Genomic DNA, 25,101 nt, shown 5'->3' on the forward strand with positions numbered 1-25,101 from the left:
TCCATAAATCCGCCTGGAAATCATCAAAGAAGACGCTTCTTGCACAGCAGGCTAACACCAGACCTAGCCCTACAATCGTCACATTTTACGTTTTCTTCAGTATGAAAGTACTCCAGCGATAGCTTTCCGTAAATCTATAGGTAAATTGCAAACAGGAACTACCAATAGCTTATTCGGCATGACTTTAATGGTGCCAATTTGATTTTAAAAAGTCGTACAAATATAGGTCAAAAATGGGGCTGAAGTTTTAGGCCACATGTGTGTTGATCCCCAACACCCTGAAATTAAGGGTATTGTCGTTCAAAAACTTTAATGACAATTCCCCAAATTGAAGGGTTACAAAAGCCAATAACACTATTTTTTGGACTTAGGCTATATAGCTATTTGTGTGGTGTAGGAGGTAAAGGTTTGTTGGACAGGGGAAGTAGATGGACATGTACTTTCGGTATTTGTCCAGAAGAGGTCAGCCTGAAAACCTGTGAAAAAAAACCATTTGGGGTCTTTTAAATCCTTCTGCAATTGTGCCTTTATGCTTAACAGTAAGCATTACTATACCACATTGCACTTTCTTCAGCTCAGTCCATAATTTCAGCAAGATGCAGCTATTAAACATCTAATTTACCCCTCTGGAATAAAGTGGATTCTAGTTGTGAAAATCAATACTTGAGTCCCCTTGTCAGAAATGGTTTTTTTTTTTCAAAGTGTAATTTCCAACATGATGTCTCTAATTTGTCAGAGCCCCTGGAGAAGTGGCGCTGAGGTACACCCACGGTGCAGGCAATCATTGACATTCAGGAGATGTAACCGTGTGCCCTACTTTCTAGATAAAATCACTGACATGTTAAATGAGCTACAAGTTAATGAAGCAATGTTTCACTCATTTCTCTGCCGGTACAAAACTAACACACAGGCAGTATCTCTGTGTTCAAACACCTTCATCGTCCTCTGAGAGAGTCCCTATCCAACACGGCTAAGTAGGTAAATGTGATTGAGTATTGATCTGTGCTGTGCAGGTTCAGGCTCCTACATCCACCCCCTCAGAGGACAGAGGGAGAGAACAGTGGGAATGTCCTCTGGGAGAAGAAACCCCCTGATGCTTTGATGACTCTTCATTCACTGTTATCTAAAAAGCATTTTGCATGGCATACTTTCTAAGATTCATTCATGACCTTCAGACTCCAGCGAGGCAACAGCACCACCCAGAGGACACAGGGACACATAACATGTGTGATATACACTCAGAAAGATTAAAGGAACTTTTTTTTTTAATGGCAAATCATGTCTACCATAAAAGTTAGATATTGTAAAGTAAGTTAATGTTTTCTGCAAGACTTTAACAGCTGAATGTCACCTGTTTTACATTAAAGCCATGCTCTGTTATTTTGGTCATTTTAGTTATAAAAACATTACAATTGAATCTGTTCCTTTAATTTTTTGAGAAAAGTAGACATTTACTTGATTTTAGTGACTGATATTTACAAAAGAGAATGTTTTTGTTGAGTTTTTATATTCTTTTATTCTCATGTTTAGAAACAAAGGTCTCTTTCTGTCACTTTGTCAGAAATAACCAAGCAGAAATCACCCTGGTCTCAGATTCTCAGCTAGGTTTGGAGCCGTCCCAACACCGCCGCCGCCGAGGGCTCACGTCACAGTCACACACTCACTCTTTGTCTATCTTTTTTACTCTCTCATACACACATACATACACACATTTGCCACACTGTTCACAGCCTCCACGCAGGATATTGGTGGCACTGTAGAGATATTGTATCATAGCAACACTATAGCAATGCTGCCTACAGCTGGAACATAAATAAAGCCAAGGCAGCGCCATGGCGGAGCAAGCTTTTTCTGCTATTGCTTTAGTCGGATGGTGTGTGGAAAAAAAGTTCACATTTCAGCTTATCAATATGATAGGAAGACCCTGAAAAAGCTATGATGTTTGATCTGCTGGCACAGAAAGCGTCGATACTGTATATATTTACAATACAGGCTGTACGTATATCTAAAATGCAGATACACGGGCACATCCATGCACACACACACAATTTCAAACATGCTTCCCAGAAGCAGTGAAATGGTCACATGTCTTAGACATTGTATAACATGACGGCAAAAAAAATGCATCAGTAATACCATACACATCAATATAATGGCAATAATAACTTTAAAATAACATTACGATAAGATTAACACTGAAAAGAGTGACAGAGAACTAAACAGTGATTTCCAACACGACAGGGTTTGAGCACATTAATGGACCCGATGAGTGTTTCCTCTTCCTGTGATCCAGATCCCTCATGTACTTGTTGTAACTGATCAAGTGCACTTTTCACAATGTAATGCTGACACGTTCCCATATTGTACTGGTCCTGGTCGTTCCTATTTACAGGTAGCACTGGGATTTCGACATCTTCACCTGCAGAAGGCTTGATCATTATTAAGTGCATTTTAAAAAGTTTGATAAGTCAACAGGTTTGTAGGAGGGGTGAAAACGCTGATTTAGTTCAGAAAACTCCATATTATGACAGTTAGATGGAAAAAAGGCACCCATTACTTTACAATGTATTAAAACCCTCAAACTTCAATATACTAAATAAAGCAACAAAACAGTGGAACTTTTGAATGAGCTTCTCAATTATTTTTGCTTGTGACTTTCCAACTGTATATTGATGTAGTTTGTTGTCCCAAGTTTGTCTTTGTCATATTTTAAAGAGGGGGTATTATGCTGTTTCACATTTTAAGATATATATATATAATGTTACAATGTTGGATGTCCAGACTAAACGTGGGTGAAGTTTCAAATCTGTAGGTAAAAGTATGTTGGAGTAATCCCCAGGCTTCTCAGCTCAGTCTGCAGGCTGCTGTGAACGCCAGGTTTCACACAGTTTTTTTACACGCTGCACTTTGTGACATCACAAAGCAGGCTTCGCAGAGCTGGCCAATCAGAAGAAAGCAGGGTTTCTTAAAGGGACAGTGTTGACATTTCAGGCAGAGGCTGTATGAGGGTCTGCACAGAGCACCAGTGTGAGAAAAATTAGTTTTTTAACCGTAGATTGTGCTAAGCTACTCCACAGGTATCACAGAGTGAAATATGAAGCTTTAAATTAGCATTATACCCCACCTTTAAACATTTTTTTCGGTAAAGTCATATCATCATTTCCGTTATTTATATTTATGTCGAGCTCAATGTTTGTGTATTGACATATTTTTTCAATATAGTTGGGAAAAAAAGTTTATAAATGGCCAAATTAATTGAAAATTGTGGCTATTAAAAGCATATGACGTCAATATCAGATATTTTTTGCATTGTCTATGTAATTTCCTCTCTGATTAACTGTAATAAAATCAGCTGAAGAATGAATGTGTACTGCTCTTTCAAGTATTCAATAACACGTGGGGGGGAAATTGTTTCAATCAAATGAGTCATGTATATTTCACCGGCAGGCCTGTGATATTTTAAGCCATGGAGTTAGGATAGATTTTTCAAAAACAATCAATAAAAATACGGGTATTTTACTTTACATATGAGTGACATTTCTGCCACTTCTAATCATGAAAACTGTACCACAAAATCAGTTAAAGTTAGGGCGAGCTTGAGGCAGATAACGATAACTATTCCAGTGAAATGAAATACCCAGTAACCCACGATTGCATGCGGGAGCTTGCCGTTGGATTACGTCATCTGTGTTCCAAGATATTGAATTAGTAGATGACGATTTGGAAGAATGAACCAAACCAATAAATACTGAAGACACTCTGTCAACATAACACAGAAAATAACAAGTTCATATCTTAAAGTTGAAACCAAAGTTTGTGTCATGGTTCAAAAATGGCTTTGAAAAACATAATTTATGAGATAAATAAGAAGTAATGTGTTGTTAAAAGATGCAAACAAAGAATGAATAGAATACATGATAAAAAACACTTTCCCATCTCTGTGTGAATGACATGACTCAGTACAGTACGGTACTCAGCAGCGTGAAAAAACACTCCTAGTCCACTTCCAGGATGATTCCCCTCCTGGGTCTCTGGCTCTCAGGGCCAGCCGATCAGGCAGTTTGACCCAACATAAAGCTTAGTTTCTGGGATTCAGATCCTGGCCTCAGTGCTCGTCTGATCCAGCGGGTTGAAACGAGGAGCGGATCCTCTGAGCTTCATTAACACACAGGTGACCAAACGCCTTGTTGTACCATTCTGGAGATCTTCCCCTGTAACAAGCAGAGCGTGCACGTTAGATACTGCAGTGCAGGTTAAAAGCTTGACTATGAGAGCGCTTGAAATCTGCCCACACCTGAGGTCCACTCTGGAGATGTGTGTGAGCCTGGTCCTCCCGGTTCCACAGGGTTCGAGGAGGTACTGTGACTCCAGCACCACCCCTCTCACTGCTCCCATGCGTGGGCTGTCTTCATGTTCGACAGACACGCAGACCAGTGCGCAGGAGCCTTTACACAGGTCTGTACGCCAGGATCTGAGGCGTCAGAAGGATGAAATGAAAGAAAAGGAGCGAGTTTAGTCAGGGTTTTAATTTGGGAATGAAAACATTTGGAGTAATTCCCTCAATCACTAATTCCAAATCACACAAGGCATGCAGATATATAAAGTCATTCATCCTGACCTCAGTACCACATAGTCACAGCTGGGGTGAGGTGCCATGTTGCAGCAGGAGTACTGATAAACGTCTGTCTGTTTATCCAGCGTCTCCAGAACCTTCTCCTGCTGTAGTTCACTCTGCCACAGGGGGCGCTCTCTCAGCAGCCGCTGCAGCACCTCACTGGGTGTTGCTGACACTTCAACACAAGCTCGCCACCGCCTTAGAGGATTACCGTCTCCCACCTGAAACACAAACACATCACGACTGTTAGATACAAAAGAGCTTTCCTTTAATTTCCTTTTGTTTTAGCTCATTAAAATGTATTTCCTGCATCTTGTAATGACCTCACACCTTTTTAAAAGCCAGCTCTGTGTGGTCACTAGTTGAGCGAGACACCCAGCCTTTGCTCTTATCTTTGGCCTCTTCCAGCAGGTTCTGGACCAGCCGTTCTAGATGTGTGTGATAGGACCCCTCCTCATCGTCCTCTTCCACGTCTTCCATCACTTCCTCCTCATTAGCCTTGCACAGCTCGTCCAGCGGGGGCACCATCAGCTCGGCCTCCATGTAGGAGTTGCGAGACTGGGTCACCATCTCCTCTGGGATCTGAGGGAAAAAAATAACACACCGAATCAACTATGTCCTGATTAATACCACGTTGAAAGCAGAAAATAGACCTTGATACAAAAACCTATAAACTCCGATACTGGTCTCTCTTTTTAAACCTAAAAAGATCTAACCATTATCCTCTAATGAAAACTCTTAAACCACATTAAACTCAAAAATGCATCAAAATCAAGCCTGATTTTGTTCTCTGTCTCTGTGTAAGGGTGTTTACACACAGCAGCAGTAAACACACTGCGCACTCTGAAAGCCCTGAGGTAATGATGATATACAGTTTTAGAAAGGAGCTCATTACACACAGTTAGACTGTGGCCTTGGATAATAACAACTCAGCGGGGAAAAGCACCACTCCACTTTACATATTCTGTTATTTTCGTCTGTTAATTTAGTAAATAGAAACTTGCATTATTTCTTCATCAATACAGTGAATTATACGACTTCCGTCGGCCCTCCATAAATCCTGACCTGAAAGAGGTGCTGGCACTCTGTGATCATGTGAGACAGGCCCTGGGTGGCGGCCAGGTTCTCACTCAGGTCTTTCTGATCGGGGCGGCCCGTGGTGTACTTCCTCTGGATTGATCTAGAGGAGTAGACACAGAATACAGAGAATATAAATCATGGCAGCATTTACACAAAGGGAGAGAAGAAGGCACTTCAACTCTGTATGTAAGCTGACTGATGTCTACAGCAGCAACGAACGTTACATCAAAATAACAGAAGAAACTTGGTTTTTCATCACATAGCTGCTCAACTATTAATATCAGTCTTCCCCATTATCATTATTCTGTGTCTTTTATCATTACTATGCTGTTCTTGCTACACATTTATACTTTTATTGACATTGTAACCCTGAGTCTGTGTGTGTCTGTTGTTGTAGCTGATGTAACAAGAACATATGTTGTTGTTGTTGCTCTCTTCGCCTGTCTCTATCCTCTATTTCCTTCTATCCCACATTCGGCCCATCCAGTCGAGGCAGATGGCTGTTCAACATGAGCCTGGCTCTGCTCGAGGTTCCTGCCTGTTAAAAGGAAGTTCTTTCTTGCCACTGTGCCGAATGTTGCGAAGTGCGGCTCATGATGGGTCTCTCTAAATAACATAACAAAGAGTACAGGCTGCTCTTTTTGTCAAGGGTCTTGAGATAACTTTGGTTATGATTTGCCGCCATACAAATTAAATTTGATTGATTTATTGACTGACATAGAGAGAAACAGGAGACCATGATAGTAATAACATAACATATCCTACTGCTACTGCAGATAGTGCAAACCTATAATAAAAATGCAATTAAAACAAGTACAAGACAATAAAATAAGACGTAAAAAGTTCTTGCAGGATGCTGTATTTCAATCTCTATATTTAATGATACTGAACACTGTGTATTTTAATTATACTGTACATGTAAGGCCTAACTAGGGTTGAGAGTTAGCAATAGCTACAACTCTCTCTGCAGCACAGCATCAGTTTCGTGCTTTGCATTAGATCTATACCCACCTCGGCGACAGCGTCTCATTCTTCAGGATGCTCAGGTGGAAGAGAGACGGTCCCAGACAAACAGCCAGGTTCATCGGAGTCATCTGGTTCTCTTCTACCAAGGAAGTGACATCACGCAGGAAGTAGAGCAACGTCTGCAGAACCTCCCTGTTTTCATCTGGCATCAGTAAAATGGCCGCTCTGACGGCCTGCAACCTCTGCTCCTTTGGGACATCTGAAGACAAACGAAAACAGGAAATGAGGATGAGTCGAAGAAGAGGTCTCTGTTCCTAGCATACAATCTTTGTCAATTTTTCTTGTGAGCATGCTTGGATGAAGCAATCCACATTTTAATTCTCAAATTTTCAAACCATTTACAGTCACTTCCTCGGAGGCAGATGACCTCTAATGCTAACACCTGTAACAGCGTTCATAGCTCCTGGGTCGACTTACATTGGTAAATGTGCAGGAAGGTTTCCCCCAGCTTGCTTGTTAGCAGCGGCTCTGGCAGATCTCTGAAGAACTGTTTGACCATGTCGGCCACGTCGTAAGCTGACTGGTCCTCGTAGCTCACATTGTCAGGCGACAGCTCGCACTGCTGCCTCAGAGCCTGGATTCGAGACTTCACGCCGGACTTACGGAACAATCCCACCTGAGACAGAAACACAAAGACCAGTTAGACGTTAAGCACTACAGTCAGAGGATATTCAGTCTTCTCTCTCTAACCTGGTCCAGACAGTGTGTTCGGAGGTGGCTGAGGGCCTGCTGTAAACACAGAGGGAGCGGAAAGCCACAGCGCTGGACGTGGATGATGAGGGGAACACCAAACACACTCTTCTCTTTGTAGTCTGGCACCTTCATGCGCTTCATAAACTTGGGCACAGACCTGGAAGCGACAGACAGAAAACAATTAGGGAAGTGTCGGGGAGCAACGCTTTCATTATCTCCCTCTTCATGTAGATGCCGGTCAACAGAATTCCCCTCTCGGGGATAATAAAAGTGAGCAGGACAGATCGTTAAGAACACAGGATGTGCTTGTGTTAGCGGGTCACTGGGTCTGGTGGCTTGTGGTGCGCTGCTGAGAATCTAAAGCTGGTTTTGACAACACTAGTGCCTTTGACAACCTAATACAGCCAGTACCAGGGTAGCAAGTGAAGTAGGTGTTGTGGTTTTTATCTGTGAAGGTGCTATGTGTATAGTCCTGTTGTTTCAGCTCTGATTGATGTTGATGGAAATCGCTTAAAATGTCTCAAATTTACAAGAATATGTTCGTCTCTGTTGGCATGGAGATATAAAGAAATCCAATACACAACTAAAAAAGTACTGGTATATACACATTTTTGTTTAAAAACATGAGATGGATCTAAAAAAGAAGGTTTATAGCCACACTGTGCAGAAGAGGGGAGAAACACGTGGACTCTAATTGCATTTACGTATGGGTCAGTGTGTGTACCCACCACGTCCAGCCGTGTTTGTTAGACATTGAGTATTTCTCCATGATGGCGGTGAGGCGGAGCAGAGAGAACTTCTGCAGCAGGCTGAGCTGGCCGGCTGATTGGCTGCCGACCTGCAGCGAAGAAGCCGGCTGGTTGAGATGATCAGAGGTTCTGAAACTGGGCCATCGTAGACTGGGAGGAGGAAAAAACAAAAAAAAGGAGGTTGTTATTTTTAGGAGCGACACAGAGTGATTCGGTCAATGTTAAGGCCTTACCACTAGAATTTCTAAAAAGCAAAAAACACAACAATCATACTGGTTTTAAACAAACATTCAGAAGAGAGAAAACAAAGGCAAACTATATATTATTAAAAAGGTTCACTGGTAAAATCCACGATAGTTTACAGACCAACTTGCTGGTTCACCTGTGACCTTTATAACCATATTTTCTCTATGCAATGTAGGACAATTTGGGTGCCTTCACTTTGGGTTTTTACCATACACTCTATAAAGGAAGTGAGCATAGCCACCACGACATTACCCATTGGTTTGCAGACAACCGCCTCAAATCTGAGATATTGTCCTGCATCATTTTTTTTTTTGGAGCCGGACCATGTTTGGACGAAAGGGTGGGTATGCTTTGCTACGTCTCTATCTTGGCTGACAGGTCACCTTGGTAGCTACTCGTCAATCACAGGTAGCCACACTCTAAAGCATCTATTTTAGGACAATGATTTACAAATTCAACCCTGTGCTGTATTTAAGGAGACGTGAAACTAGTAATTGAGAGTATAAACTCATTAGGATGACGTTTACTGAGGTGATAAATCAGCTGAGAAGCTTTCAGGTCGCCCCCTGCTGGCCATTAGAAAGAATGCAGGTGAAAAGCACTTGCACACTTTTGAAACCAAGAGAGTATTTCCACTTCTTGTAACCTAATTCATTGCTCCATTCTTGCCTTGTTGGACTTTATTGTATCATAGATCTTTGCAAATACTCCGGTCAAAATAAAGTTGAATTAGCAAATAAAATTAAGGGACAAAAAATCTACAAGTTTTACTAAATCTTTTAAATGCCTGAACAGATCCTCACCGTGGTCTTGTCAGCGAGGCTCCGACTCCGGAGTCCCGCCTCTCCCGACTGGTCCCTGTGGAGTCTGTGTCATTCAAGGAGACCCCATCTCTCTCGCCTTCGCTAGGGCTGGTCCTGCCCTCCCCTTCCTCCTCCCCCTCTGGAAGCACACTGCGGCTCCAGTGATCCACGATCTGCTGTAATCCGCTGACGTGCTGGATGATGTCGTCTAGGTGAGGGAACAGATTGTCTTCTTTCTCTAAGTCCAGCAGGTCTCCCGTGCTGGCGTAAAGGTGCGAGCCCGGCACGTTGTCGTAAACGCTCACCCTGCTGCCCCGCGGAGCTCTGGGACAGGGGGGCTTGGACAAAGGTTTACCGGACCAGGGCTCATGGAGGCCGTTACTGGGCGGAGAAGTTTTGGAGTGTTTCTGGGGATTCCCGTCACCTGGGGAAGGTGCCAGGCTCTCTATGGACAGGGCTTTTGGGAAGGTGCCGGGTTTATGGTCTTTGGGGATGGTAATGAGGAGGTTTTCATAAGAGCGAAACTGGTTTCTGCTAAACTGGCTCTGTCCTTCAGTCCTCTTACCCTGAGAAGGCAGCTCCATGTCCTCCAGATACATGCTGCTCCTCTTGTTGGCAGTGCGAGGTTTCGTACTCATGGTCGTCTTCACACTGGGTGTTTCTGTCTCACTGCTCGGGCTCACACTCACCGTGGATTGATCTTTACAGTCATTGGTGAGGGAGACAGAGGACATGTCACCATCAGTTTGGTTTTGTTCTAATTGGCTGATGGGCGTACATGTGAGCATCTGCAAAGCATGAGGCTCCTCCCCCTGTAACACCGGCCCACTGATGACCAGCGGCGGCCTCCGACTTGAGCTTTTCCGCCTTGACGACGGCCCCCACGTGCGCATCAGCTCCATACGACGCAGAAACTCTTTGGCTTTGCTCCGCCCGCCTTGCCCGTGGCGGCTGCTCTTGATCGGCAGGGAGTTGTAGTGCGGAAGATCTCGGGGCGGTTGGTAGGAGGCAGAGAGAGATGCCATGGATAAAGAGTCAGGCATGGCGGAGGCGGAGTCCTCGCTGTGCAGAGAGGAGATCTCTGTGATCTCCTGCTCGCTCAGGTCCGTCAGCATGCTCTCGCTGCTCACCGTGCTGTGCAGACCTTCTACATGACCCGTCGGGCTGCTGTCATTGGTGCTGTCCAACAGGAAGTCCTGTAGGCGAGACCAACGCCGGCTGCTCCACTCGAACGTCCACCGTTTACTGATGGCCAACGGGTCATCTTCATCTGAGTCCTCACCCTGAGGAAGGATAGAAGAGGAATTAGGTATTTCTTATTTCCTATTTTTTCCTATATTTCCTATACTTAATGTCACTATAGACACTGACAGCAAAGTTAAACATCTCATTATCTCTGGAGCCCAGAAAGAGCGAACGCAGAAACACCTGAACCCTCACCATGATGGGGAAAACATACGCCATGATCAGTAGACAGGCTTTTACATTCACACATGGCATGTATCCCTTTCACACCTTTTATCTGTGCTGGGTTCAGTGTGAGCAAATGGAGTCGTCAGCACACGCACACGAGTGTCTTAATGATGCAGAACAGCAGGAGGAAACAGAAGCGTTTCAGCTCTGGGCCTTCCTCAGCGTTTTGGAAACATTTGTGGATGTGACTCGTGTTCGAGGAGAGTTCCTCTGGAAGCACCAAGACTCATATTTACTATTAAAAATGTCTTGTATAATTAGACTTATTAATGTAGATATATTTTGGTTATTGCTTCTGTTTGACGGCTGTAGTCTTGATGATACAAACTGTACATTAATGTTTGTTAATAGAGGAAAGGGAAGGCAGTTTTATTCATACACGAAGGTAGATTCAAAGGGCTGTACAGAGTTTAACAAAGTTAGAAATACTCGTGCTACCTATTAAAATAAGATAAAATAATTAAACTGAAATATTAAAATAATGTTAAAAAAACACAATGGGTTTTAAAATATTTGCTTAAAATGCCTGGAGAGAATCAGGTATTCAGTCTGCTTGTAAAAGCTGCAGAGGGTGCAGACCGTGAACACCATCGGGCCGCTGGTTCCAGCGTTGTGTTGAATAATATTTTTTTAATTTTTTTTAATTTTTATATGTTTATTTTAACATTTGAAATTTGCTTATTTACTGTTTATAAAATGTGCTATATAAATAAAGTGGATTGGATTGGATTGAATAAATGAAAGCAGATCGGCCTTGTTTAGATTTCGCCCTGGACCCCTCTAGCTGTCCTCAGAGGACTAACTCTATGTAGAGATTTATAAATATGTAAAATCTGAATTAGATGCCTGATGGACTTTTAAGGACGTACTGTCAGGAGTCTGTCGGAGTAATCAATATGACTGGGCATTAAAGAATAAAATAAGGATTCCAAATGTTCGTTTGTCGTAAGGTCATGACATTAGTTGTGTTTTTAAGGCCATAAAATACTATTTTTATATAAATGTCATAGATAGATGTACTTTATTGATCCCAAACAGGGGAATTGTGGGATATTCATATGTACGAATGGAGATTTATTACTGTTATGTTTCATTTAATGTCAATCTGAGATATTTGTTAAGCGCTTGATAAATGGCACTGTATTATCGTCTCTCTACTCTCACTATTTTGCACTAAGTTAAGATTTTATTGTGTATTTCTGTAACAGCTAATTGTTTTGAGGGAGTCAATGGTTAACCACATGTAACCACGTGTGCCATCAGCCTATTAGTATAGACTCTTAATACTTTAGACCTGAGGAGATCAAAACGTCAATGTGTGGCGTAGAGGTGGTTTAAATGACAGATATACACCGACCACACAAATCAGCATAACAACAGTTTCTCTAGATGAAGTTGGAAAAGCGTGTCTTACTTTCTTCTTGGGGTGGCTGACGTCCAGTTTCATGGAGGAGCACTTGTTCAGAGTATTCAGGCGCCTGCGACACAAACACACAGTCAGTCAGACGAACATGCTGGAGCCGGTAGGTTAGATATGTACCACAGCTCTCACTTTCACTCTCTTATCTCTCCCTCCTCACTGCCACCGTCCCTCTCTCCTTCTCATCACCCCCTCTCTGTCATGCCTCTTCATTTCATTTCACCCTCTTTGATCTCCTCCTCTGACTCCATCCTTCTCATTACACTCAGTCCTTCCCTTTCTCCTCCCTCCCTCCCTTCCCTCTCTGGCATCTCTCTGTTGGGACTGATCCTCACCCTCACCCTTAAAGAGCGTATCTCCCCCTGAAACCCAGCCGGCTCCTCCCCTCCCCTCCACTTCCCTCCCTCTTTCATTCTCCTTCATCTCTCACACATCCCCAATTCACTTCTACTTCTTCACTCTGAACAGCGGCTGGTTAGGAGGGTGGTGCCCGTGTTGGTGTTTACAAAGAGATCATTAAAAGCATGTTTCAGGGCTTGTGACCTCTGTGATTTGAAAGACAGAGAAATCCTTCTTTCTTCCCTGTTTACTCTCTTTTTGTTCTCTCATACAAACAAGCAAACCAGGGGGGCTGCTCGTTGCTACGTTTGAACCAAAAATACCATTAAAAAGCAGCAAGCAATCAAGCCTCTCTTGGTCAAAGTAAACATTCAAGTAGAAAAATATACAGAGAGCTCATGTTGTATCCACACCCTGTATTTCTGCTGCTGCAGGACGGTTAAATGTGATTCTTCCTGCTTAAATTAGAATATATTTAGAGAAAGTTGAAATTGTGTGCTTCATATATTATGTATGGGAGGCCAGGGGGCTTGTTACAGCCCAGTTCACCAGACTGATATCAAATATTAGACATATTTTCATGCGGATCTCTATCTGGATATTTTGTGTGAGTAATGATTGGGCATTTCATAATCAAAATTAACAAAATCTAAATTAATAATCTCAAGGATTTTCATTTAAATAAATGTCTGTTAAGTCACTATCTATCGCCGCATGAGGTAACACAATGGTGACTGAGCCTATGGCCCACTGATGAAAGCCTTTGCATTTGCGGTATATAGTATTATTATGGACTGGGTGTCTGTGGCGACTTTCACAGGAAAAATCACAAGTTAGTGACCCAGTTAGTGACGCGTTTTCCATCGCCCAGCAGTGGTTGGTCCGCCAGAGAGGGTAGGCGGAGCTAAGCGGCTGCTTTTCTGGTCTCTGCAAACGTTGCGAGTAAACAGTAATCTACTATGGCTGAACAAACAAAGAAAAGATCGATGACTACAGATTCAAAAATAAGTGAAAATCCAAAGAAAAAGAAACAAATTTCGACGCTCAGATGAAGGCAAACAGTCTAAAAAGGAAAGCGACCGTCAGTGAGGAAAATCAAGAGTTACAACTGGAGCCAACCGTGGACGTCACACATGCAACACTGTCTGGATATCTGGGAAGTGTGCTCCCACAATTATCGTTTATCACCATAGGTGCTGCCTCATGATGGGGCAGTTTGTCACAATGTGTCAGAGTGTGTTTGATTGTTAGTAACTTGGTGCAAAAATGAGTTAAAAGAATAAAACTGTCACACATTTATCCAAAGAATTTAAGCTTCCCTTTAAGAATGACGATCGTCAGATGTGTCGACAATTCATGTGAGAGTTAAAAGTGTGACAACCGACCCCGGTCTCCCCTTCTCTTACCAACATCCCTGATGTAATCTAAAATTTAAACAGCTCTGAGAAAAAAAAATGTGAAGAGAGATGTGTGAACAAGATCGAGCTCATTACGAGTGTGTTTTACAGCTCCTGAAGCAGTTCTCAGGGGTTTGATGTGTAGTCTCTCGCAATATAGCTGTCAGGAATCACTAATGCTATAATTACCACGCCCTCCTCCACCATAGACTTCAGAGAGGTGGGGGTGAGCGGAGAGGAGAGAAAGAGATAAGAGAGGGAGAGAAAATATGGCAGAGAAACTTCAATGAGAAGAGGAGAAGAGGAGATGTGAAACAGAGAGATCATAGAGGTATGCAGAGGGACTTAAAACACACACACTCAAAGCCAGCTGGGAGAATATACTGGCATCCCCTCACTCCTTCCCTGTTACCCCCACCCTCCACCCTCCTTCCAATGTGCCCCCTGAGGGTCTCTGCCCTTTGAATGGGAGATCAGAGAGTGGCAGAGGGGAGGGGAGGTGACCAGATCAAAACCCGGGTGTCTGAGCAGGAGACAGGGATGGGGACTTCATTAAGGGTCGGGGTCAGACAGCTAATGATTAGCGGTTAGCACCAGGCCGCGGGGACACGCAGGGTACAGAGTGAGGAGGGGGCTTTTACTGGTGTTACATTTGATTTAAGTGTGGCCTTCTACGGGGAGCGTTCATACACTGCATGTGGGAATGTGACAAGATAAGAGCCTTTTGGTGTGAAGCGATAAGTATGATTGTCTATAAAGGTGCCCCTAGGCTTTTATTTTAGCATTAAATTTAATGTGGAACCAATAAACATAACGTTGAAAGAATGACGTCATGACGTCCAGGAACTTTTAGTTCAAGAAACTTCTTTTCAAGGAACTAAATGGTTCGTGTGCCCCACTGTTGTCTGCGTTTCCATAGCAGCCTAAAGTCACGGGAAGACTATGCAAATCAGGCCAATGACGTCTGGAGAAGCAATAAAAGTGACTGCACTACACCGCCTGTCCAGTAGGTGGCGGTAAGAAGAAGTTGAAGGCTATGCAACAGATATAACGCCATAAAGCGCGATGAACGGGCCGGTATCATCATTTGTGCAACACTACAGTTAGCCTGTTAGCATGGAGGAGATTCAGCTTGTGCTGTTTTTGATCGTGCTTTATCGCTTTCTTCTTTGACTCCATCTCAAAGCACGGTGATAGACAATCTCCAAGCAGGATGATAACAGTGAGCTTGCAGCTACAGGCTTTTAAACATGGCGGGTGAAATAAAACGCTGTGAGTACTCAGCCAATCAGAAACGATCAGCACTGCAGGCCCCGCCCTGAAAGTTCTTGGACCTTTGGAAAGTACTACCCACTGAGCAGGGAATTTCAAGAGGTGAAACAATCACCCTGTAACTAAATTTAGACCCTGGTTCCTCCTATCGAGTTCCTCAAAAGGTTCCTAGTTCCTGAGGAAAGTTCCTGCAGTCGAAAAGCACCTTAAGTGTGTATTATTTACATGTGTTCTTACCGACATAGTGGCTCCACAAGATCCCGGTCCAAAAAGTCGTGGTCCCTTTTCACTGAGGAAATATCGATCGGAAACTGAGAATCTGCGAGAGAAACAAGAAGAAAAGAGAGTTCATGATTGACAGGAGACAGCAGTTTAAGGAGTCTGTGTAATAGGAAACAACTGTCACCGCCTCTGGTAACGCCTGTCATCAGCATCTGAGGGTTTACAGAACACGTTGGCAGACACTAAAATAACTTGCATTCCGCACAACGGTGATGCCAGAATGACTCAAGACTTTTATTTTGGCGATTCGCTGTGTGCGGCGGCAGACTGCAGGCATCACGAGCGTCAGGAAGCAGCCACAGAGTCCCAGAGGCCGGCGGCTGTAACCCCACATTACTGGAGCTCACGGCAGTTCTCAGAGAGGCTCAGCGTGTGTGTGTGTGTGTTGCTGGAATTTAAGAGCTACGTCTCAGGCCATTTCCTGTTTGTGCCTTAACTGTATGTGACTCAATTATCATCGCATGAATGAACGGCTAGGTTTTCCAGAAAGATGGAAAGAAGGAAGGAAGGAGTAAAGCGGGAAAGAGATAGTATTAAAAGTGAAAGAAAAGGGGGCTGAGGATGGGGGAGAAGAAGAAAGGTGGGAGGAAGAAGAGAGAGAGAGAGAAGCTCACGAGGGTCCCAGCAGTGATAACAAGGCCTTTCCCATGACCCCTCCCTCTGGACAGGAACTGAGGCCTGGAAATAGAACAAGCGGCCCAGAAGACGGGGATACGAGGACGGAGGGATGGCAGGAAAAAAGAGAGATGGAAAAATAAGAGAGAGAGATTTGAAGGGGGATTCTGCGTAAAACAAGGCAGCTGGACTTTGGATACTCTGTGTGTGTGTGCACGTCTCTGTGTGTGTGTTACCTTCATAGAGCTGGGCGTACTGTGGAAATCCCGCCGCTCGGAGCCAATCACAGGCCTCCTTTGCCTCGATCTCTGTAAAGAAAAAAGAAGCACACACATCAACACACTGATCACATGCATGAATTTTATGTCCCGTTATGTTCTACGAGTTATAGAACACATCACGTTTAAATAGGACTTACAACTACAGCATATTTGATGTGCAATGTTTACAATTAACTCACTCACACAGCGCTGTGTTGTCTGTTTTCCCTATCCCGGCATTTCTGGCAAACACTGCACCAACATGTCAGAGAATTAAACTTTCCTCTGGGAGCTCACTGGAAGCGAGCCACATTATCTTCACTTTTTAAGCAGCAGTCAGGTTTTTAATGCATGATTTTAACAGGCCTTACACACGGCACCGCACCCCCATTAGGTGCTGCTGCCGCCAGCACCACGAGACGTTTTACAGGCGTTTGTTTTACAGCTTTTTTCCGCAAGCATATGTATCGCTCACACTGCTGAAATGTGCGTGTACATGTGTGTCTGTGTGTGTATATAGGCTTTCTTTATGAGCAGACATGCTTAGCAGAGCTTGGTGCTGACAAAGACGTTTGAATGAGCTTATAAATAGAGAAATATTAAAGCTGTGCAAGGGAGAGAAAGGGTTATTGTCATGTCAAAGAAAGAACGACAAACACCTTGAATTCTAAATAATAAATGATGGATAAAGGAGAAAATAAGAACACAGGAAGTGGCTAAATGATTCAAGCTTTTACACAGATTTTAAATCGACCAAAATAACGTCCCTCTTATCAAAAAGAACCCATAATAGAGCCATCATTCTGCAGCCGCTGCCCCTATCTCACACCTATTCCAAAAGCCTCCTCTCTTTGTCCCATTCAGACGCACAGGGTACAAAGTTCAGCAGGGCAATAAAAAGCCTCCGTCTCCACCATCAGAGATGAGAACGGTCAGAGGAAACGATCCTCTCGCCGCAATCCGGCAATTACATCCCTTCTCCCAGCATTCTCGGCATAACTCCTCTCTCTAAATCACATGTGAGGCAACACCGAGAGAAAAATAGTTTTGGGATCAAAAATAGACCAGAGAGAGAGAGAGAGAGAGACGGAGGAATTCTGGTGGGAAGCATTTCACCAGAAAGAGATACATGAACTTACTTGAAGCCCTCATGTTGCAGGTGATGACATGCTTCTCTATCTTTGCTCACACTGAAGTTTCTCCTCATCCCATGGCACATTCACTCACTGCTTTCCAGCTTCTCCATCAAGCGGCGATGATTCTGTACTTTCCTCCTCTCTGCCTCTCCAGCGCTTGTGTTTACAACTCTGCCTCCCTCTCGCAGCCTGCCCCATGCAGCTTTTCTCTGCCCTCTAATTTTCTCCTCAGCGTCCTCTCGCACTTTCTGCTTTGTTAGGATCCACATGCAAATATCTCTCTATATTTACCTCTCTTCCTGCCTTAGGCTGCACTAGCTTCCTACTGTTTTCCTTTTCAGTAATTCTTCTTTTATACACTTTTCTTTTTCTTTTGTTTCCTTTCCCAAACAAATGTCCCCTTTCTTTACACTTCCTGTATCTTCCCTGCTCCTTACTTTGTCACATTCCCTCACAAAAATACTCCGCTGCACGATCCACCCTCCATCCTTTCCCTCTCCTTTTTTCACTGATCCTTCCTCATCCTTCTTCGTCTTCGCCCCAACAAGAAGCTATCCGACACCGCCGACTTCACATCCTCTTTGTCATCACCAGAGCTGCTGTCATCCCATCATCTCCATGCTGGAAACGCCAAACCCCCCCGAGGTCACAGACGGACGACCGGTGGACGCTAACCTCACATGTCAGCTGAACCTACAGGCAGGCCGTCAAGGAGACTCTGACCTCGGCCTCTTTCTTTTTGGTTAACGGTGCAATACTGCACAGCGGAACAATGTGTGACAGAGTGCAGCGTGTACGCACACACATACATCACACACAGCAGCAGAGCGGACGTTTAGCGCGGTCCAGATGTTGCCCCCAGTGAGTCACAGAATGTAAGAAGGATGAGACAGGCAGACAGCTGGGTTGGGACAGACCGTGTGGGAAACCCACAGGAAGGAAGACGCACCAAGCGAGACACTTATTTACTGAACGTGAAATTTAAAGCATCATTGACACTTTAGATGTAATGAAAAGGAAAAACAGGGAACTTTATAGTTTCACACTGTCAACAAACCTTATGAAAAAGGAAAATCTAACTGATTCAACAAAGTTTTAGCTGCATATAAAGCCTAATAATTCCTCCTGTTGTCCATTAAAAACACATCAGATCAATGATGTTCGGTCTTTAAAAGGAAACATGGGTACTGTAGTTTATTTTAAATCCTTTAGTCTTATGAGGTTATGGTGTCATAAATCCTTGCTGGTGACCAAAATCTTGCAAACGTGCATTTTTCTCCTGTTTGAGAAACGTTTGGTCTCAATGAACTTAATTACAGTAATAATTATAGAATAAATTCTGTAAATACATAAAGAACTTAATCTTCCATTTACACGTTGCACTGACACTGACTTCTCTAGTGTTGTGTTAGAAAGTGATCAGTGGTTATGGGGTTATGAATGGGGGTCGGAATCGCATGGTAACTCGATGCGATAAGTGTCCGATGATAATGAAGATAATATCACGATACATCAATTCTACGATAATTATAATATATTTATTATAAATTGCACGACAATCATATAATGACACATCAAGATATCTGATTAACTTCTTTTTCGGCCAATTAATTCCCGTTCACGTTACCCTCATGTCATGTCTCATTCAGGAGTCATGAAGTAGTGACAGATTGCGTCAAAAAGATATGTAATGATAATTTAAAGATATAATCTATCGCCGAATGAGGTAACACAATGGTGATTGAGCCTACGGCCCACTGATTGAGCCTTGCATTGGCAGTATTACGGACTGGGTGTCTGGTGCGAAAAAATCACAATCATTGCTTGTGAGAAGGTAGGCGGAGCTAAGTGGCTGCTTTTCTGCTCTCTGCAAGTGTTGGCTGAACAAACAGAGAAAAGATGGATGACTACAGATACAACTTCTAACATAAGTCAAAATCCAAAGAGAAAGAAACAAATTCGACGCTCAGATGAAGGCAAACAGTTTAAAAAGGAAAGCGACCGTCAGCGAGGAAAATCAAGAGTTACAACTGTTACAAAGGGAGCCAACCGAGGACGTCACACATGCAACACTGCCTGGATATATGTGAAGTATGCTCCCGCAATTACAGTTTACCACCACAGGTGTCACCAAAGAGAACGAAACTGAGATCTTCGGGCTCCAACTTTAATCTTCAATTTACAAGTTGTATTGATTTTGACTTCTCTAGTCTTTAGTTCAAAAGTAATCAATGGTTATGAATAGGGATCTGATTAGCTTCTTCTTTAGCCAATGAATTTCCATTCACGTTACCCTCATTCACGTCATAAGCGCCACCGTGAGGAGTCATGAAGTAGCGACAGATTGAGTCAAAATTGCAGGAAAATCTGTTTAGAGAGTGAGATATATGTAAATATTTGACACCAGCATATCGGTTATTGTACTGCACAAGTCAGGACGACAATATATTTAAACTATGTCCCACCCCTAATAATGAAGTCGCTGTAGTCCCCATGTAGAGTTTTTTAAAGCACTGAACAGCACGCTTCCTTGTAGTGTTTGTGCATGTGGTATTGGCAACGTCTCTTTGTGTTTGCGCACAAAGGTGCCAAGTGGCACAGCTCCTGTCAGCGTGGACACAAAGCTCTGATATTCCTCTGTGCAGGATTTAATCAATGAATCTAATTAGAGCACAAACATGATATCAGCGGGCCACAAACGCACAATCAGACCGAGTTAATCCGAGCTTCAAACCGAGCTTTCCCCTTCCATGTCGCAGCGCTCCTGCTGTGGAGAATATGACGGCAGAACAGCAGCAGGGAGGGCACACAGATGGTGTGTGTGTGTGACTGTGTGTGGGTGTGTGTGAGTCTGGGTGACCATGTGTGGGACAAAGGGGTGTAAGATGATTTCTTACATAACAAGGGTGCCAGCTTTGTTACACAATAAAAGCACCCCAGCCTTTTCTCTTAAAGTGTGCCTCAGACTTTTTGTCCTCTACCTCTCATTTCCTGCCTTTTATCCAGCACCAGTAACCTTGACTTTCTGACAGCTTTTCTCAGCGTTGTGTCTGCCTTGCACCGGGTCTCAAGGACCCTGAAGTACCCTGCATGACATCATTTCCTGCTTTGAAATTCCCAGGCATCCAGAGCGGCATGTGAGCTAAGAACGGCAACAGGAAGTTCCCGGACTGGACATGTCAGCGGGATAATAGTTAAACGTGATAGACAGCAGAGAAGAGGGAGTATGTGTTTTTTATATATGTAGTCTTTTTAAATGAGGCCTTTTCGGGAAAATTAATAACTATTAGTAACTATTAAAGATAACAGTAGTGACAAGGCACAAAGAGAAACATAAGTTGTTAAAGAGGTATAAGCAGGAATTGAGTAGTCCTTCTACAAGACTACGCACACACACACACACACACACACACACATTCAGGAAGCCTGGAAAGCAGCCATATTCCCACATAAGCTAAAGCACTTAGTCCTTCGTGTTTAAAGGTCACAAATAAAAAATAAAAAAGTAGCAAAGAAGGAGGAGTGTTGGGAGAGAGGGAGGAAGAAAGGAAGAGAGGGAGGGACGTTAGAGAGGAGTATGTCCGTCCCGTCCCGGTTCATCTGCGATGATGTCGAGTCCTCAGGAATGCACTGCAAAACTGTAAAGCTGCATCAACAGTGGCATGAAATCAGCAGCAGGTTCAGGAGTCTCCTGGGCATCCCCAAGAGAGGACTACAGCCCCCATACACGACATGTTACTGGGGTTATTGTAGGAGAGAACAGACTGGGATGGGACAAGAAGATTGAGGGTGATGATGTCGGGTTTTTGGTTATGCCCCCTTTTCTCCAGCAGAGGGAGTTCAAACATTTACATTTTGCTCTGTTTTAAAGCATCTGTGATTTTGTACCTTATCCAGTTTGCTATTTAGTGATCATTTATAGTCAGCTGGTTGTAAGGAAACAGTTTAGGGCTCAGCTTGGATAGTTTGGCAGAGCAACAGTGATTAATTTGTCATATAAGAATATAAGATTATGAGACATGAAATAGTGCAGAAGTTAAAAATAGGAATACATACCATACGTACTGTAACTGTAATGTAGACAGGTTGTAAGTAATGTAGTAAATGTATATGAGAACTGGTGCCACAGATAGGATGTAAACAGGTAAATGAATGTACCTTTGTGAAGATTAAACAGCTTGTAACAGGTAAACAAGTATTTCTACCATCAGCTTTTATCTTAGTAGAACCCAGAGTAAATGAGAGGACAAACAGCAGCGCAGACGTTCATGCAGGGGACGCAGTGTCACTTAATGCTTTGATGAGGATTAAGATGTTGTAAAGTCACATGTTATGGCCTTGCAGGGAGTTTCGCAAATAATTCAACATACTTACACCTTCACTGGCGGGAAATGATATGAAACGATAAGCACACGCATGTCAGTCACACTGTCAATCTAACTTCACAAACATACCTTCAAATGTTTCCAGTTGTTTTCACAGCAGTGAGCAGACGTGTAATTTCCTTTGTGCGTCGCATTGTGCGCTCTGTTTGTTTTTCATTTTGAGCATCCTGTCACAAACCTGAACAGCCTGCAGGATGAAAACCTGCTTGGACCTGGGACACAGCTTCTATGTTATTCTGTGGTTTGTGGGAGCTTGAACAGTTGAAACAAGCAATGACTTATACTCACATACTAACTAAGTTAGATTTGAAGTTGTTACCAAATCGGACAGAGCAACATTTACATTCATGTGTTTCTGGCCACCTGATGGATGTGAGCCAGACATCCACTTTTCTTTTATCGCTCTGTTTTGGTCTCCTCCACCTCCAGAGGGAAATATTTGGCTCTTTAGCATTTGAGAAGGACGTGTACACAATGTGATATGTAACCTTGTTAAAAAAGGTAATCGTTATCATATTGATTACAGTGCTTTATAGTGTCACACATCTGGATATAGTACAAGTCCATGTATAGAGTAAATGTGAATCTAAGTGTTGGTTTTGAGAAGTCTCAGATGTAGCTTTAGCTGGGTCACTGAGTTCTTTTTAGAAGTTTGTCAGACAGTCGACCAGCTGCTGAGGACAGGAATGCAACTGGGGAGTGTGTGTGTGTGTGTGTGTGTCAGAGGGAGAGAGTTAAATTGCAAAAGAAGAGAAGAACGGTGTGTATTGGTGCAAAAGGCCGTGAGTGAAAGTTCAATTAGTCATACCATATCGCCCAAAAGCAGCGCAGGCATAAACTTGCTTCTTCATTCCTCACCTCCTGCCACAGCTGTCATCTCTCTCTCTGTCTCCGTCAAACACATTGGTTTTTTTTAAGGTGCTTCATACAAGATTTGACCCGCTGAAACTAAATTCATCAGCAGGGGATATGAACACCCAACACAAGAGCGGACACGTGTCTGTGAGCTGCAATCTAACCGTAAATCAGACAAGAAACAAACACACAGTCTGTGTTGCACCAACGTGGCACCCTCACAACCACAGCATCTCATCTTCCACAATAAACTCAACTCACTGAAGAGTATCCAACAGAGCAGCCCAAAGCTTCATACTGAGCACCAGGATGTTCTGTTTACTCCCCGGGAAACATGAGTCATGTGACAGGAAGTTGAGGAAGTAAGCATGGAATACAAAGCTGACGAGCTGTGCACCGGGGACACAGACACAAACAACAACACCGCAGTCCGTCAGGGGTTTGTTATGTCTTCTTTGGGATATTCTAAAGACGTGTTTGGAGGAGAAGTGGCTCCATATGTCCGACTGATTGCAAACCAGAACGTATTAAAAGCGTGATGAAACACAAGATAGATGAAGAAGTCGGGTCTATTCATTGCTGTTGTGTAAAAATCTGTGGAATAGGTCAAAGATTGAGAAATTCCTGAATGGTGAAGACGCAATCTCACATGAAAAGGCTGCTTTCAGACTCCCTTTATATGTCTTAATCGCTTTCTTTATCAAAGCTGACATTGTATGAAGCTGCACACGGCTCTCTTTCCTGCCTCTGAATGGAGCGAAAGACGAGCGGTTCATTCACAGGAGAAAAGAAAACCAAACACTAAAGAGGTTCACAAATACAGGCAGTGTCAAATCTATTCATATTCCATCTTTGCCATAACTCTCTACATCTCTATTTCTACCTCGTGCCAGCTTCCGGAGCAGCTGCTTGCGTGCGATGATGCGAGAGAGGCGCAGGGCCGAGCGTCGTCGGGGGGTGTCTCCCAGCCTCAGGTAGTGCTGCTGGCAGTAGGGTGTCATGGCCTCCAGGCAAGTCCCCTCGCTGCTGCTGTCCCCGTCGCTCTCGCAGCCATTACTGTCGTCCTTGGCGCTTTGATCCCCGCTGTCACCGATGTCCAAACTCCTGCTGTCTGCACTGTCCTCAGCAGTGTCTGAGTCAGCGCTCTGTGCACTGTTTTCTATCTCATCAGTCCCTGCAGCTTTTTCTCTGTATGCTGAAAAAGCCAGATTTGTCATATTTACTGCAGCGTCCACATCATCCATACTGTCGTCCACAGCCTCCAAAACGCAACAATCAAATCCTCACAAACACACAAGTCCTCCTCTCCCCCTGATGACTTGTTGTGTGAGCACTCCCTCTGAATTCCTGCCTCTAACAAGCCCTCACTGGAAGCCGAATCAGCTCCCCGCCCGCCTGCCTCCTCCCTCCAACAAACACACAAACCTCATCGTACCTGAGTCAGATGATAGGACCTTTTTCTCCCCCTACACACACTCCCAAACACACATGCTGACTTCTCAGCTGGGATGGGAAGAAGACTCTTAAACTCTTTGCTGCCACAAGGTTTTTCCTTTGGTCACATGAGGATAGAGCAGCCAATGGTGTGAGAGCTGGGGGAACACTGCCCGGCTTCCTGACGCAGCGCCAAAGACACAATTTGGTACAAGCCTGGGGCAAATGTGTGTGTGTGTGTGTGTGTGTGTGTGTGAGAGAGTGGATTTTGTGTGGGATGGGAGATGTGATACAAGTGGGGATAGGCCTGGAAAAAAAAAAACATGATCCTAGAGGCCGTATGCCAGTGTGAAAAGGGAAAGGCAGAACAATAGAGAGCATGTGGGCGTGTGAGACTGTGTAGAGGAATGTATGTAGGAGAACTTTTGTTGACTGTAACGCCATTAAGAAAAGTTCTCTGAATCCATCAAGTTCATACTCCATGATGTTATACACGACTTATCTCAGTGGTGTTGGAAGTACTCCGGTCCATTACTTTAGGGAAGAGACGATATCTTAATGTGGAAACACTGTGATACAAGTAAAAGTTTTGCATCCGAAATCCATGAAAAGTACCAAAAAAACAACTTAAAGTATCAAAAGTCAAAGTACTTTATCTGCAAAATTGTTCCCCCTGAAACTGATACATCTTTATGAGGTTGTTTATACTGATGTATCAAGTAGCATATTTAACGGGTTGTGGTTGAAGTACAAATGGTTTAGTCTCTTCCCTGCTAAGAGACGCTAGATTAATCTGACAAATTAAAAGAAAAATGGGAGATGAAGGAAGAAAAAAAAAGTAGTTTGTATCTGTTGTCTGGACTTTTTTCTAATGTTTGCATTTAAATGTGAAATACTGGATACTTTCACCTCAGTGAGCTTCAAAGTAACTCAATTTGTGCTGTTAGTCAACCAAGTCACTTAAGAGAATGCAAGAAATCATGAAGGGAAGGGCACTGCTAACAACTCAGTTATCTGAAAC

General features: G+C 43.5%; 1 protein-coding gene across 1 annotated transcript in view; it reads right to left on the reverse strand.

Moving 5' to 3' along the window:
• Positions 1-1,523: 1,523 nt before the first annotated feature.
• Positions 1,524-25,101, reverse strand: part of LOC138596894 (stAR-related lipid transfer protein 13-like) — a 53,593-nt gene continuing 30,015 nt past the window's right edge. The window contains exons 5-17 of the mRNA XM_069668354.1: positions 16,247-16,318; positions 15,351-15,432; positions 12,100-12,163; positions 9,213-10,495; positions 8,143-8,313; positions 7,412-7,571; positions 7,139-7,337; positions 6,707-6,920; positions 5,681-5,795; positions 4,946-5,197; positions 4,619-4,836; positions 4,295-4,471; positions 1,524-4,211 (exon numbers count right to left, since the gene is read on the reverse strand). Coding sequence (XP_069524455.1) covers positions 4,106-4,211; positions 4,295-4,471; positions 4,619-4,836; positions 4,946-5,197; positions 5,681-5,795; positions 6,707-6,920; positions 7,139-7,337; positions 7,412-7,571; positions 8,143-8,313; positions 9,213-10,495; positions 12,100-12,163; positions 15,351-15,432; positions 16,247-16,318 — 3,113 coding nt within the window. The 3' untranslated portion in view covers positions 1,524-4,105. The remainder of the gene's footprint in view (positions 4,212-4,294; positions 4,472-4,618; positions 4,837-4,945; positions 5,198-5,680; positions 5,796-6,706; positions 6,921-7,138; positions 7,338-7,411; positions 7,572-8,142; positions 8,314-9,212; positions 10,496-12,099; positions 12,164-15,350; positions 15,433-16,246; positions 16,319-25,101) is intronic.

The sequence above is a fragment of the Semicossyphus pulcher genome, unplaced genomic scaffold, assembly GCF_022749685.1.
Source record: "Semicossyphus pulcher isolate SPU_LCO1_2020_fin unplaced genomic scaffold, fSemPul1.0.p SCAF_10, whole genome shotgun sequence".
NCBI lineage: Eukaryota > Metazoa > Chordata > Actinopteri > Labriformes > Labridae > Semicossyphus > Semicossyphus pulcher.